Below are 14,946 nucleotides of genomic sequence, written 5' to 3' on the forward strand. Positions count from 1 at the left end.
CTCTGGTGAGAAGAGGGACGCATGCTGCCTCCCCCCCCATCCCCAGTGCATGGATTCCATTGCTCATAGTTTGATAATTTCAGTTATTAACTGAGTGGTGTGCATGTGAGAAATAGGTGGCCTCAGACTACCATCTCTTTCTACCTTTTTGTGAGTGAGGGGAGCCGACCTGCAAGCTGGCAAGAGAAAGTGCTTAATTGTCAGTCTCCCAATAGCGGAAGACTGGCTGTAGATGTAGCTCCTTAGCTGCTATGTGCCTCCCTTGTTGAGACTCCAGGGCAAGAAGGTTAGAGTTGGATGTGGCGTCTTGTGGTTAACTAGCTGCTCTCTTGCAAGTGAAGCAGCCCATTCAGGAATATTCTTTTGGCCCTTCCTTCCTTCCAGAGACTACAGCTTGGATTACTTAGAATTCCGCCTCTGGATCGGCCTCTGGGTGGCCTTCTTTGGCCTCATTCTGGTGGCTACCGAAGCCAGTTACTTGGTGCAGTATTTCACACGCTTCACCGAAGAAGGCTTCTGTGCCCTCATCAGCTTCATTTTCATCTACGATGCAGTTAAGAAGATGCTGTCTCTGGTGGAACACTACCCAGTCAACTGGGACTACAAGATCAGCGATGTCACCTTGTACAGCTGCACCTGCCAGGTGCCAGAGAGAGGTGAGATGAGAAGCCCACGCTTGTTGCAATGGGTGGGTTGGGATGGCTGGAAACCCTGCAGGGAAGATGTTGTCTGCCTGTATCTCTAGTCCGATTGGTCCATGATGGGTCACATCTGAGAAATTTTTCTGCCCCCCCCCCCCCATCTTCAGGCAACAGTGGACTTGTACAGTGGTCCAAAATATGAACCAATGTTTTACATTATCATTTTATTTATTTATATCTGCCTTTTTCCCTGATAGGGACTCAAGGCAGTTTACAGCTAAAAATAAAAAGGTAAAGGTAAAGGGACCCCTGACCATTAGGTCCAGTCGTGGCCGACTCTGGGGTTGCGGCGCTCATCTCGCTTTCTTGGCCGAGGGAGCCGGCGTACAGCTTCCGGGTCATGTGGCCAGCATGACTAAGCCGCTTCTGGCAAACCAGAGCAGCACATGGAAATGCCGTTTACCTTCCCACCGGAGTGGTACCTATTTATCTACTTGCACTTTGATGTGCTTTCAAACTGCTAGGCTGGCAGGAGCAGGGACCGAGCAACAGGAGCTCACCCGTCAAATAAGAGCAGCTTAAAACATAGGAAAAGCAATATTTAAAATAAAAACCAATTAAACATTGATAAAATTAAAACTATTTATGTATACATAAAAATATATTAAAACCATACAGGTAATTACAATAAAAACAGCAGAGCACCAGACCTTCCGCTCCCCAAAGCCTGTTGGAATAAGTCTTCACCTGCCAGCAGAAGGAATGCCAGGAGGGAGCCGGTCTAGCTTCTCTAGAGAAGGCCCTCACCTGCACCCCCACCAAATGTACCTGGGAGGGTGGCAGGACCAAGAGAAGGGCATGCCCTGAAGATCTCAAAACCTGGGCAGGTTGCATGAGGAAGTATAGTCTTTCAAACAGCTTGGACCTAACCATTGTTTCTTTCAGACAACTCTTCTCTTCTGAACAAGACACTGTTCCCGACCTTCAGCAGTTTGGAAGAGGTAAGAAATTAAATCGTTTTCAATGATTAGGATGTGAATGAAAGGAAACCAAGGTCCAAAGAGCCTACAGTATGTTGTGACTAATGCAGCCGACCAAAAGAGGATCAAGAACTCCATGTCCCTTGGAGACCTTGAATTATTTCCTGGTGTCATAGCTGGGATAGGTGGAATGGCCAATGCAGTAGCCGTCACTGCCAAGATACATCATCACCCTTATGTGGATTTAATGTCGTTCTTTTGAAAACATCACAGCCTCACAAATGCTAGACCATTCTGCAGTCCTTCTGGAGTCATCCCGTAACTCCCACCCCCCAAAAAAATCCCAAATAGATGCTACTGTCCCTTTTATTAGTGAATGGTGAAGTGGCCCAGAGGGCAAGTTGCAATCATGGGATGAGTCTGATGTGGGAGGGCAGGGGAAAGGGCCGTCCTGGCTGCGGCTGACAGTGACTGTGGCCTTCAGATGTGCAGCCAAGACACATTCTTTCCCTTACTGAACCCACCTACTAAGGCTGTCCTTTCAGCATCCTGGTGATGAAAGCATCAGTCTGGGGAGATGCACAGCATCTCTGTATGTTCCATGCGCTCCTCATTCAGATGTGGCCTAGGAGGAGAGGGCAAAGATGGACTTCTCTGCCACCCACCCATTCTACAAGCCCAGGGCACCTCCATGTCAGTGATGGGACGCCACACCTGAGGCAAAGGAGATCCTAGGACACACTGCTCTGTCCTTTGAGGGAGGGGAAGAGACCCAGGGCTCAAGGGAAGCAGGCAGAGGGCTGCCACTGCCACTCCGATTCCCAGTGACCTCCACTTGAGGCAGCTGCCTCACATTGCCTGTTGGTCAGGCCAGCCCTGTCCCTGCTCTGAATCTTTGCCTACAGGGCGGCTGGGGACCAGGGAGAGGGAAGAAAGGCAGAAAGGGATGCTGTGTATACAGAGAGACGTCATCATGATGCTTGAAACTGGGATCAGTTCCACAAAACATCCATCCTAGGCAACAGCACATCTTTCCTCCTTGCTCAGGGCTGGGATCCGTTTCTTTAAGCCAGGCAGTGTGTACTTGCTCCTCCCTGAGATTGCTGCTTTCTTCCCCACAGCAGTCCGAGTTTGGGAACTGGTCCCTGCTGACCAAGCAAGAGTGTGTGCAACTCGGAGGCCACCTAGTGGGCAACAGCTGCAACTTCGTGCCTGACATCACTTTCATGTCTTACATTCTGTTCCTGGGAACATTTCTCTGCTCTATGGCCTTAAAGAACTTCAAGTCCAGCCGCTATTTCCCGGCAGCTGTGAGTACCTCCCCTCTCTCATCCATTCCCTGGATAAAGGGGTGGGCGGGCGGTTTCAATATGTGCGATTACTACTACACCCTCCAAGTTCTTTCATGTGCCTGGTTTCTTCTACACCAGGAAATCTCCTGACTTCCTTCAGTTGGTGCTTCTTGGTGGGTCCCAGAAGATATTGCCCAGGGCTCAGTGAGAAATGAATGCCTCCATTCCTGGGCCACCGAGGCTTTGAGGGGAGGCAGAAGGCCATTCCAGCAGGATTCCCTGCAGAACTACTCAGCTCTGCGCTTTCTGTATCTGCAGGCAGATTCTGAACATAGCAGACACCAAGGCCAACTGAATACTCAATAAGCAAAAAGCTCAGCTCTACAATCCAGGACTGTAGAGCAGTTGGTTAGGGCATGGTGCTGATGATTCCAGGGTGGCAGGTTCGATACCCGTATGGAACAGCTGTGTGTTCCTGCATTGCAGGGGGTGGACCAGATGATCCCCAGGGTCCCTTCAACGCTACAATTCTATGATTCTAAACAAAATGTTTCAGTGTAAAGTCTGTTTGCTTTGCTCCCCTATCCTCCCACCCTCCCGCCAGCCATCCCTTAACTTTTCTTTTTGATGTGCTTGTCCTAGTGGTCCATGGTCCAGAGTGAGGCTTGTTGGTCCCATTGACTGCATTAGATACTTTAGGGGAGGCAATGAGGGGTTCCCCCCCCCTTGACGAAGGGCAGCCCACTGTAAGGATTTCTGCTCTCGAATGAGCGTGGGTTGTGTCCCTTGGCAGCTTGTCCATTTTATTGCTCTTCTTTTTTTCTTTACAGCCATTGGGGACCCGGGGGGGGGGGGGAGTTGCACAATAAGTGCACAGGCATTACTTGTTTTTAGCATTTATTTTATATTTCATTCTACGATTTGCATCCCTCATAATAACACACAAAAAAGAAACTAAAGAAAAAAACAGGCCATTGCTGAGAGGGTGCAGACCTCTCTCCTCAAAGTAGAGCATGTTTGCTAGATTGCTGCTGCCATCCCTTCCCTCTCTCACCTGCATGTTCTTTGCTTAGTTCTCTCTCTCTCTCTCTCTCTCTCTCTCTCTCTCTCACACACACACACACACACACACACACACACACCTCTCTTCCAGAGTCCACCATCCTCTCACACAAACATCTACAGTTATAAAGGAAGTATAATTTCACATCTTGGTTTATAGAAAGGAACACACACTTTTTATCGGATCCTTCCTTATAAGGTGTTTCACTCCTGACTTTTCTGAATTTTATTAAAGTCCAGGGCTTCTTTGGAATGGGAACACTAACCTTAACTCTGCATACTTGCGAGTGTAAACCTTCCTCTGCAAATCTCATGGCAATTATTTTGTTTGGTTTTTAGCTACGGAGGCTGGTGGGCGACTTCTCCAGCATCCTGGCTATCCTCATATTCTGTGGAATCGATGCTGCCCTTGGATTGGAGACCCCGAAGCTCATTGTGCCCAACAAATTCAAGGTGGGCCTGGCTTGGAGCATGCCAAAGAGTTGCTCTGCTAGGGTGCAGAATAAGTGCAAATGTTGTGTCTGGGGCCATACGTTTCTGTGGCATTTTAAAGGTGTGAGAGGATTACATAAGAAAGAAGTTAAAGTAAAGAATTTATCAGCATGTAGCACATTTGATCACATTTCCCTAGATGGCAGACTGGTAAGGCAGTTATGCAAAACAAATTCCTTAGGGAGCATTACTGTTCAACATAACTACTTGAAATGTTTTGGGCCTTTCATATGCCATCCCCATCTCAGAGAGTTGAGAGATTCCAGGGGTTCAGCAGTTGCCCAGAGTTCTGTTTCCTTAGAATGAAGGTCAGCAGAGACTGTGATGTCTTTGGGGTGTATGGTATTATTTACACATATATACAACCTGAGAATATGATGGAGGAGCTCACAGCATCAACACCCTTGAAGGTCTTGCTTCTTCATCTGCCACGGCTTTGGCTCCAGCACAGAGCAAGCATGTGTCGGGTTCCAGCTTCCAGCCTCCTCTGACCCAGCTCACTGGCTTTTGTTCTCCTCTCTACCAGTTAGGTGAGGGAGGGGGGAAAGGACCACCCATCTATGGCACAAAGTAACACTGGTTGTGGTGCTTAACTAGCTAGCCAATAAATAAAGCTTGCTCTGATACATTCTACCCCCAGAGATATAGGACGCCAAGTTGTGAGAAGGGACTTACGGCATCATCCAGACTGATGTCCCTGCCACCCAGCCCTCACAAACCTGAAGGCTGGGTGATAATGCAAGATGGGGACTGTAGTTTCATAAAGCCTATTCAAAATAAGAACGTCTTGCAAGAGCTCTCTTTGGCATCTGTAGTCCATCTTTGGTCCCTGAGCTCAGCAGAGGTTATTTGGGCATTATCTGTGCCTTCTTGACAGCAGGGGCTAAAACAAAAGATCCGGCAGTGCAGTGCAGTTTCTGGGTCTCTTGTAGCACCAGTACTATTCTTAAAAGGAAGTGGGAAGGGCCACTTCACTGTGTGGGTGTGAATGTCTCATGCTGCGCAATGGGCATACTTTTAATTAGTGTGTATTAACATGAATTAAGTAACACATTGTTGACTGGCTCAGTACAGAAGGCAAGAACGGCAGGAGTCAGAGAAGAACCAGTTTTCTGCACCTGGACAGGATTAAAGTAATGCAACATATTGCTAACATTGGTTAGGAGTATGTTGTGGAAAATTTGCCCATTTATACCACTTGGTTCCTTAGGGATTGACTGACTGACCCACCCTCTGTCCCTCTTGGAAGTGCGCCAAGAGGAGTAATAACACACAGCAGTTTTGTAATTCTTATAAGCAGCCTGTGAAGAAGGTCAGCAGTACTAGCTCCATTCCACAGATGGAGAACCGAGGCTGAGAGACACGGCTTGCATAGTCACCTAGTGACTTAACAGCGAGGTTTGAACTAGGAACTTCCTGGCTCTCAAGTTACACCCTCAACCACCAAACTATAGTGTCTGTTGGGTATAAAAGGGCACACCTCCTGTATCTAGGCAGAATCTGGATAAATTACACGTACCTCAAAAATTCTCCAGTGCAGCAGAAGGAGAGGTAGCAGCTGTCCCTGCGTAGCACACTTGCAGTGCTGCTCATTGCAGGCACACAGCGGAGGGGGAAATTACGGGACTGGGGAAGAACAGTGAGAGAAGCCATGGGATGCTCCTGGGCTTCTGTAAGCCACCTGAAACACAGAAGTGGAGCAATGGAAGCTTTTCCTGGCATGGAAATAGAATGGGCGTGATGGTGAATGCAGTATCTTCTAAACTCTGCTTTGTGTCCAGCTATTAAAGGCAAGAGGGCAGGAGCACTGAAATGAAGGAGGTGGCCTACGGCTAAAGAGGCTCACGATTATGACTCATGGCTTCTTGAGGCAGCTGCCCCCAAAGGGAGGGATTGCTGTGATGGGAAGGAAGGCCTCTTTCTGACTAGGGTTGGCCCAATACATTTTGGCACCTGAGGCAAGCCACGAAATGCTGCCTCCCCCCGTGCCCAAGCAGGAAAGAAGGGGTGAGTGAAATCAGGAATAAGGGAAAGGGGATAAAGATCTACAGTCGTACCTTGGAAGTTGAACGGAATCTGTTCTGGAAGTCCATTCAACTTCCAAAACGTTCTTAAACCAAAGCACTGCTTCTGATTGGCTGCAGGAAGCTCCTGCAGCCAGTCAGTAGCTGCAGAAACCCCGTCAGACGTTCAGCTTCCAAAAATTGTTTGCAAACCGGAACAGTCACTTCCAGGTTCGTGATGTTCGGGAGCCAAAACGTTTGAGAACTAAGCTGTTTGAAAACCAAGGCATGACTGTATTTTGGGAACGGTGGGGATGGGGAGGAAACTAGCAGCACCTCATATTCACCAAGCAGCCGTCCGCCAGATCTGCGGCCCCTGTGGATCGTGCTGCTGCCTGAGCTGGTTGCCTGGCCCTGCCTCGGACAGAACTCACCGTGTACAGGGTGAGTTCAGACAAGCGCTGCGCACTGTGGGCAGCTACACTGATACATAAATCAACAACTCCGAACTCAAGAAGTGCAGGATATCCCCACCGATAAGCCCATAAATCTCCTGTATTTGGACTACAAGTAACAGCCATACTGATTGGCAAACTGAGCATGGATTCAAATTGATTGTCTTGCCTCTCCGTGTGGCATGTTGGTTTATTAAATAAAATACACACTGATTGCACACTGATGCAATTGACTTTCAGGTACTGTAGTTTAGCAGTGCTCTGGGGAGGAAAAGACAGCGTTGCAACGTCTTGCACACGTCTCAGCCAATCAGAGCTGTGCACAGCCAGCCACCTTTTAGGTTGCAAATTTTGCAGGGCAGGATCTGCTGTCTTGTTTGGTACTCCACAAATATTTCCTGCACACTGCTCAATTATTCATTTATTGCTTCCAACAAATATATATGGCATAGCTTTATAGCCGAGTCTATGTTTACTCAGAAATAAGCTCCAATGATTTAAGTAGGACTTACTCCCAAGTAAGTGTAAATGGTATTGCTGTCTTAGACTCTTTAGCACAAATGCGGGGCAATGTCCCGATGTTTGAAAGATTGCTGACTCCATCCCCACTCCCCAGGGACCCCTGGGAGGGAGATATGCATGTCTCAGGCTTCCGTTGCCTGGGTTCTTTGGGGGAACCCAGGACAGTTAGACAGGTATAAAACTAAGGTGTTCGAGACCTGCAGAGCCCCGTGGCCTGCACAGGCTACAGGCATCATAACTGAGCCAAAGCCAAGCAGCCCTGCCATGGTTGTTCCCTGGCGGCACTGTGAGCAGGGAAGCAGGAGTCGGCTGGTGGATCAGGGCCAAGCTTGAGCTGCCCTGCTGCAGGCCTGGGTGTGGAAGGATTAACTGAGGCTTCGTGGGGAGCAGCCCTGCCTGCCTCCCAAAGGAGGGGCGTAGGAGGGAGCTCCTGGTCTCTCCTCCTAACAGGCAACCAAGAGACAAGTTGTGCAATGTGGGTGAAACGTCAGGGCCAAGATCGGGGCCCCATATAATATTATTATCCTTATCACTATTAATTCATTTATACTGAGCCCTTTTCCCTGGCAAGAACTCAAGGTGCCTTACAGATAAAATAGGAGCAGCTAAAACTCAAACATTTATAAAATTAAAACTACTGTACACATAAATATAAAATATAATTATCTGTATGTCTTTTATTTACAATAAAAAACCAGTGCAGCACCAGCCCTTTAATTAAAACCAGTCAGTTCCCCAAAGCCTGTTGGACTAAGGAGGTCTTCACCTGCCAGAGGAGGAAGCACAGCAAGGAGGGAGCCAGTCTGGCTTCTCCAGGGAGGGATTTCAGAGTCTGGGAGGAGCAACCACCAAGGAGGCTGGCTTTGCAGGTGCTTCTGGAGTAACTTGGAGTAACCGGAGCCCGACATTTCTCTGCCAGTCTTACGTTAAATGAATTGGGATTCAAGCAGGATCCCTTGGCAGGGACAAGAAGACAATGAGCCCGTTTCAGATGTGGAAGCAGAGCTTCTGCTAAGTCTTCTGCCTCAACCAGCACTTGAGGCTGGGACAAATGGCCTTGGTCCTGGCAGCCACCCTTAAGCCAGCGGCATCTTCTAGACTACCGCTTTCCGTACTTTTGGGTCCACTTGCCCCTTTGTTCCATAAGCTCATTCCCATAAGCTCCACTTTATAGAAAACATTATTCAAAATACAGTAGTGGTTTACACAACCCCCTATGGAAGATAATAACAATAAAATTCAAACAGTAACAATTAATTGCACATTTATTGATATCCAGTTAAAACTATTTAGTTTAAATAAGGCTGGATCTAGGTACATCAAAGAAGTGTTTCAGTTAAACGCCTAGTAAACTTTGTGTGAGAAATCGGGTTGGCAAAAATGGAGCTCCACAGCGCCATCTGGTGTCACAGTGTTATAATGCATATCCAGCGCATATAAAGCCGTTTCTCTTTGCCAGTGGAGCGGAGTCCTAATTCAACAAAATGGAAGAACTTGATCCAGCAAATCCAGATGTAGTTATTTACATCTCCAGCACCCCCTTGCCTCTTAGCACCGACGTAGGTAATTCCACCTCTCCACAAAGGGCAAGACCACACGCTTTGGGAAACACAGCTCTAGACTCCAGTCTAGAGCAAGGCCCAGTGTTTTATTTAATTCTTATTTAGAATATATGGAAGATGAATGCATTTATCAAATGGTGGTGGTGGTTTTTCTTTTTAAAAAGTCATCACAGGACCTGTAAAACACTATCAAGATGTAATGAAAACAAGCCCTCTGTAATTTAATCAGCTGGAAAGCCACCCTCTGTGAGTAGCCTTGCAGCCCTGCCTGTGTGGTCAGATGGGAGTGGAGGCACAGAGAGCTTCCTTGCCTGAGGAGGCAGCTCAACAAATCTGTGGCTGAAATTCTTGCCGCCTGCCCTTGTTCCAGCCTGGGCCCTACTAACTTTTCCCAATCAACCTTTTCTCTACAGCCCACAAACCCTGAGAGAGGCTGGGTTGTGTTTCCGTTTGGAGCAAACTCCTGGTGGATATGCTTGGCATCGTCAGTGCCTGCCATTTTGGTCATTATCCTCATCTTCATGGACCAGCAAATAACAGCTGTCATTCTCAACCGCAAGGAGTATAAGCTTCAGGTCAGTGCTGGGCTGGGTTCTCTCAGGCATGTGCTGTGACAGATTTTCCCAAAGAACCAAACAGCCATTGAACATCTGCTTCAAAGCAAATCTGTCCCTGTGACTCACCTCAGAGGTTGCAATGCGCCAGTTCTAGCTGCTGCAGCCAGCAGTGGCCAGGCTTCCCATCATTCTGGCCTGACGTCAGTTTAAAAAATTGGAAGAAACGGAGGAGACAGACTGAGATTTCTGTCGGCTGCCCATATCCTAGTTCTGAGTGCTGGATGCAGCAATATATTTCCCTCATCCTACACCTATCAGTCACCCCACAGTCGCAAGGTAGCCTAACAAGTAACAATCTTGTAGTTTTCATGCTTTTTGGTGCATGAAAATTGCTTAACTCTTATTTTTAAAGCAAAGGTTTGCTCCTGTATTTTCCTTGTGAAAGCTTCTGCTAAATTATATGAACCATTGGAAGTGGAGCACATGCAAAGTTTTTCCCCCTCCTCACCATTTTAAAGGGTTCTTTCTTCCCCATTCCAGTTATTATTTCTCTTGATAACCTCCTACCTCTTTTATTGTATACTTTTATTGATGTTTCATAATACAAATTGGTATTATGAAGTATCACTCGTGACTGTCTGGGGCCATGCTGTGTGCTTGACTCTTCCCTCCAGGAACTGTTTATTACCACTGCAGAGCTCTTTTAGATCTTGGCATCAGAGGCTTTAACATGTTCGTCTCTCTGCTGCATTTTATTTAGTTTATTAGTAATTAGAATATTCAGGCTTTGTAATGTTGGAATGTGGTTTGTCTTATCTGGCTCAACTATACCTGAAAACATGCTACCATCATTCATTACCCATGCTATTATTCCACCTTATATTTTATGTATGTTCATTAGTACTCCTGTGCCTATATGATAACTCAAATTTGCTAGTGATTTATGTACATCTCCTCTTTTGCGTGCTTTATTCTGAAGCTAGTATTTCATGCTTTTGGAGAAGGCCTTTAAAAATATCAATTTATCCTTTAGAGCCACAAAGCTTTAAAATGTTCTTTTAAAAAAATCAGAATTCTGAATTCTGTGCTGGACCCCAGATTGTGCTGAGAATCTTGCTTATGCGAAGTTACACAAAAAACTGAGAGGCCCTTCAGTTATTGGGAAGAGCCTGGCCATTGTCTTTCAAAACCTGAAGATAGGCAAATGGTCAGGTGCAAAGCCCAGGCGCAAGTTCGTGGGCCTGTTGTATCTCCCTTAGAAATGCTACCCACCCACTCCCGAAGCAGCCGATCTAGCATCCTTGGGAGTGGGGGCAGAGTTCCTTCCACACCGGCATATGTTAATAAAGAGACACAGGTTGTGTACACACTCCCATTTATTCTGTATCCAGTGCGTTCCCACCACTGTGTAATAATAATAATAATAATAATAATTATTATTATTATTATTATTAATACCCCGTCCTCCCCAGCCAAGACCGGGCTCAGGGCAGCTAACACCAGGTATAAAAACAATTGATTAAAATACAACTTAAAAACAAGATTAAAATACAACATTAAAATGCAGCCTCATTTCATTAGAAACTCAAATAAAAAACTTTTTGGGGATGAAAACATCAAATCTTCACCAAGGCCAACTATCCAGACTGGTCCTACGTGGGCCAGAAAAAAGCCAGGGAAGTCCCCAAATAGGAGTTCCATCACCGAAGGAGAAAGGAAAAAGGAAAGAGGGAAAGGGGATCAAGTTGATTCCAAGCCAAAGGCCAGGCGGAACAACTCTGTCTTACAGGCCCTGCGAAAAGAAATCAGATCCTGCAGGGCCCTGGTCTCATGAGGCAGAGCATTCCACCAGGCCGGAGCCAGAGTTGAGAAGGCCCTGGCTCTGGTTGAAGCCAATCTAACTTCCTTAGGGCCCGGGACCACTAGGGTGTTGCTATTTATGGACCTTGAGGCTCTCCGTGGGGCAGACCGGGAGAGGTGGTCCCGTAGGTACAAGGGTCCTAGGCCGTGAAGGGCTTTAAAGGTCAAAACCAGCAGTATACATTACGTCAGCCACAATCCCTACCAATCCTGTATCTGTCCAATATTTTTTTTTAATGAAAGGCATTCTGGTGTGTGTCCCCCCCAAAAAACAACAACAACCCAGATTCGATCTGTATTGCAAAAAAGAACAGTCTAGCTGTGTTTCCAGGTGTGCACCACCAGTCTCACCCTTCTGTGGAGTAGAGAGTTTAGCAGTCACTCTTCCCACAGCATTCCCTGCTGGGTTAATGTGCTGCAGTTCTATCCATACTCCTCTGAGTGAGCAGAAACTGGTTCCTCTGGTTGGGTTGTCTGAGGGAGTGCCTGGCATTTCTCTGCTGTGTGGCCTCTCGCTCTTAGCTGGCTCAGACGTCGGCTGTGCGTGCGCCTGTGTTTTGCTTTGTTGACTGCCAGCTTCTTGACGTGGCAGAAGCTCTTTCAGAGGGAGCCAAGGGTTAGGGTTCAATGAATCAGCGCTCATGGTATCCCAAGCCACATGGGGCCTGAGCCAGACCCTGCACCCATCATGGCTAGACCAAATGGACAGATAGGATTAGCCTGGAAGGCCAATTCTCTTTCCTTGGAGAAACAGCCACGTAGAAACATCCACGGAGACCTAGGAAATGCTTTTCTAAACCTCACATTCTGTGCTCAGTGAGACAGTAGGTTTGTTTGCTTAAAAGAAGCCATCAAGGGAGAGGGATTATGTTCAAGGGAAAGTTGCTCAAGGAAACTGCTTTAGACCAAGGTTGTAGTATATGCCCAACAGCTGGGGTTTGCATGAGATGTGACAGAACTTGCACCCCAAAGGGAAGATGGATGGCTGAGCCGGCTGCTGGTTGTCTGACCCTTAAGTCCTTTACATTCGCAGATACAACAAAGATTCCAAAACTTATGTGTTTCCAACATATACTTTTTACCACAAGAGACAGAAAGCAGTCTTTGGATCTTGCCATTCACTCTGTTCTCATGGTTAGGATTTGTTTGTTTATTGGTTTATTTTATTAATCAGATTTAGCTGAGATTCCTGCATTGCAGGGGGTGGGCTAGATGACCCTTGGCTCCCTTCCAACTCTACGATTCTGTGACCCATCATTCTAACAGCTGGTTGTTCAAGATGGCCAAGAGAAGAGGCTGTAACTCAGTGGTAGAAAATAAGCTTAGCATGCAGAAGATCCCGGGACTCAATCCCTGACAGCTCCAGATAAGATTGGAATAGACCCCAGCCTAAAACCCTGGAGTGTCAGTGTAGACGCTACTGAACAAGATGAATCAATGATCTGATTCCATGTACAGCAGCTCCCTGTGTTGCCCTCCTATGGTAAAATATAAAAGAGCATCCTGGCTTGTGTTATGTAATCCTATACCTGTGGCTATAGGGCGGTAAAGGTAAAGGGACCCCTGACCATTAGGTCCAGTCGTGGCCAACTCTGGGGTTGCGGCGCTCATCTCGCTTTATTGGCCAAGGGAGCCGGCGTACAGCTTCCGGGTCATGTGGCCAGCATGACCAAGCCGCTTCTGGCGAACCAGAGCAGCGCACGGAAACGCCGTTTACCTTCCTGCCGGAGCAATACTTATTTATCTACTTGCACTTTGACGTGCTTTTGAACTGCTAGGTTGGCAGGAGCAGGGACCGAGCAACGGGAGCTCACCCCATCGCGGGGATTCAAACCGCCGACCTTCCGATCGGCAAGTCCTAGGCTCTGTGGTTTAACCCGCAGCGCCACCCGCGTCCCATAGGGCGGTACATAAAGGTAATAAAGAATAACAATAATAACACTCCAAGGTTGGCTTGAGGTTGTTAGGGAACAGCTGCAATTTCCTTCCATGGTCACCTAGACATGACCCAAGCGCCTTTTAGTTTTTTATTCATTCCACAAAGTAAAGTGCCTCTAACTTGTGAAACCTGGGGTAGGGGAAGATGATGTCCAGAAAGAGACGGGATGATTCTGATAGTTTCCTTCCCTCCCCCCACACCCACCCAAAGTCTAAAATGTTTCTCTGGCTATAATGCAACTTCCAAGGGTACAAGAGTCCAGCTGGGCACAGAAGACTGGATATCATATTATAGTGGTACCTCGGGTTACAGATGCTTCAGGTTACAGACTCTGCTAACCCAGAAATATTACCTCGGGTTAAGAACTTTGCTTCAGGATGAGAACAGAAATCGTGCGGTGGTGGTGCGGCAACAGCAGGAGGCCCCATTAGCTAAAGTGGTCTTCAGGTTAAGAACAGTTTCAGGTTAAGAACAGACCTCCGGAACGAATTAAGTATTTAACCCAAGGTGCCACTGTAATTTGTCCTTATTCTCGAACCCCCTCAGTCTCTGATGCTGCTTAATAAAAGCTTTCACCTTGTTATAGTTAACGGGGCTGTTGGATAGGAATTGCACCACCATCACATGCACGTTCTTGTTCACCACAGCATCTTCAATGTCTTCGGTGAGCTTAAGTGGGCAGGTTACTAACTAGCAACGGCAGGATCTCTTGGTTCATTTCAGTTCTCTGGTTCATAATTTTTCCATTTGTAAATTCAGTTCTCCATGTGTTTAATTAAAAAAAAAATCCTCATTGATTTTTCTTTAAAAACACATCTATTTCTGTAGTTTTGACTAATTGTTCATTTTTTGCAAGCAATTTCTCCTTAATATAATGCAGTTTTGTATGTTACTTTCACTAATATCTTCATTTTTATGCACACTTTTGCCTAATCTATGCATTTTTGTAAAAGATATTTTGGTTGGGGGGGGGAAATATTGCAAAATTCAGATGTGTGAATTTGGAAGGATAGCTGTGTTTCAATTTGCATATCGTTTCAGAGAGTGTGAATTTGTTAGATTAGGATAGAAGTACAAACTGAATTGAATTGCTCCTCATCCTGACTCCTCCAACAGCTTATGGTCCCTGTGCTGAATCATGCAAGTAGCTGTCATGGAGTACCGGTAAATGGATAACAAAGAAAGCCCCCTTTGTGCTATAAAAGGTTTTCTAGGCGGCTGACAATACACTCAAAAGAGACTTCATGTTGTTCTTAATAACTTTTGGTGTATAGGAGCCCAATCCTGACAAGGTGCTGAGGCATGAGTGGTAGAGGACAGTTGCCATGAATTGGACACTTTCGGACAAGAACATATATTTCCCAGAATCCACAAGGCCACTTAGGGAGTGTGTATTGGCCTCCAACTCTGTTTTGGCCCTCTCTGCTGCTCTGACTCCCAAGGCTGCTGCTGCGAGGCATCTTATATTGCTTGTCATGGGGGAAATTGTATTTGCTGCAAGAAATCAAAAGACACCTAAAATGGGAAATAAGAAGCAAGGCTTTACTGTGTATTCTTCAGCCTGAGTCTCCCGTTACTAAC

At 46.7% G+C, this 14,946-nt stretch overlaps 1 protein-coding gene across 2 annotated transcripts in view; it reads left to right on the forward strand.

The window, feature by feature from the left end:
- The window catches only part of SLC4A9 (solute carrier family 4 member 9), a 36,654-nt gene that overhangs the window by 13,739 nt on the left and 7,969 nt on the right, over positions 1-14,946 (forward strand). Inside the window, exons 11-15 of one of the 2 annotated variants that reach the window (XM_083624450.1) lie at positions 385-656; positions 1,587-1,642; positions 2,743-2,931; positions 4,315-4,428; positions 9,423-9,584. In XM_083624450.1, the coding sequence (XP_083480576.1) occupies positions 385-656; positions 1,587-1,642; positions 2,743-2,931; positions 4,315-4,428; positions 9,423-9,584 (793 nt within the window). The remainder of the gene's footprint in view (positions 1-384; positions 657-1,586; positions 1,643-2,742; positions 2,932-4,314; positions 4,429-9,422; positions 9,585-14,946) is intronic. The other variant, XM_083624451.1, reaches the window with a different exon arrangement.

The sequence above is a fragment of the Podarcis filfolensis genome, assembly GCF_964270895.1.
Source record: "Podarcis filfolensis genome assembly, chromosome: 7".
In the NCBI taxonomy this organism is placed as follows: Eukaryota; Metazoa; Chordata; class Lepidosauria; order Squamata; family Lacertidae; genus Podarcis; species Podarcis filfolensis.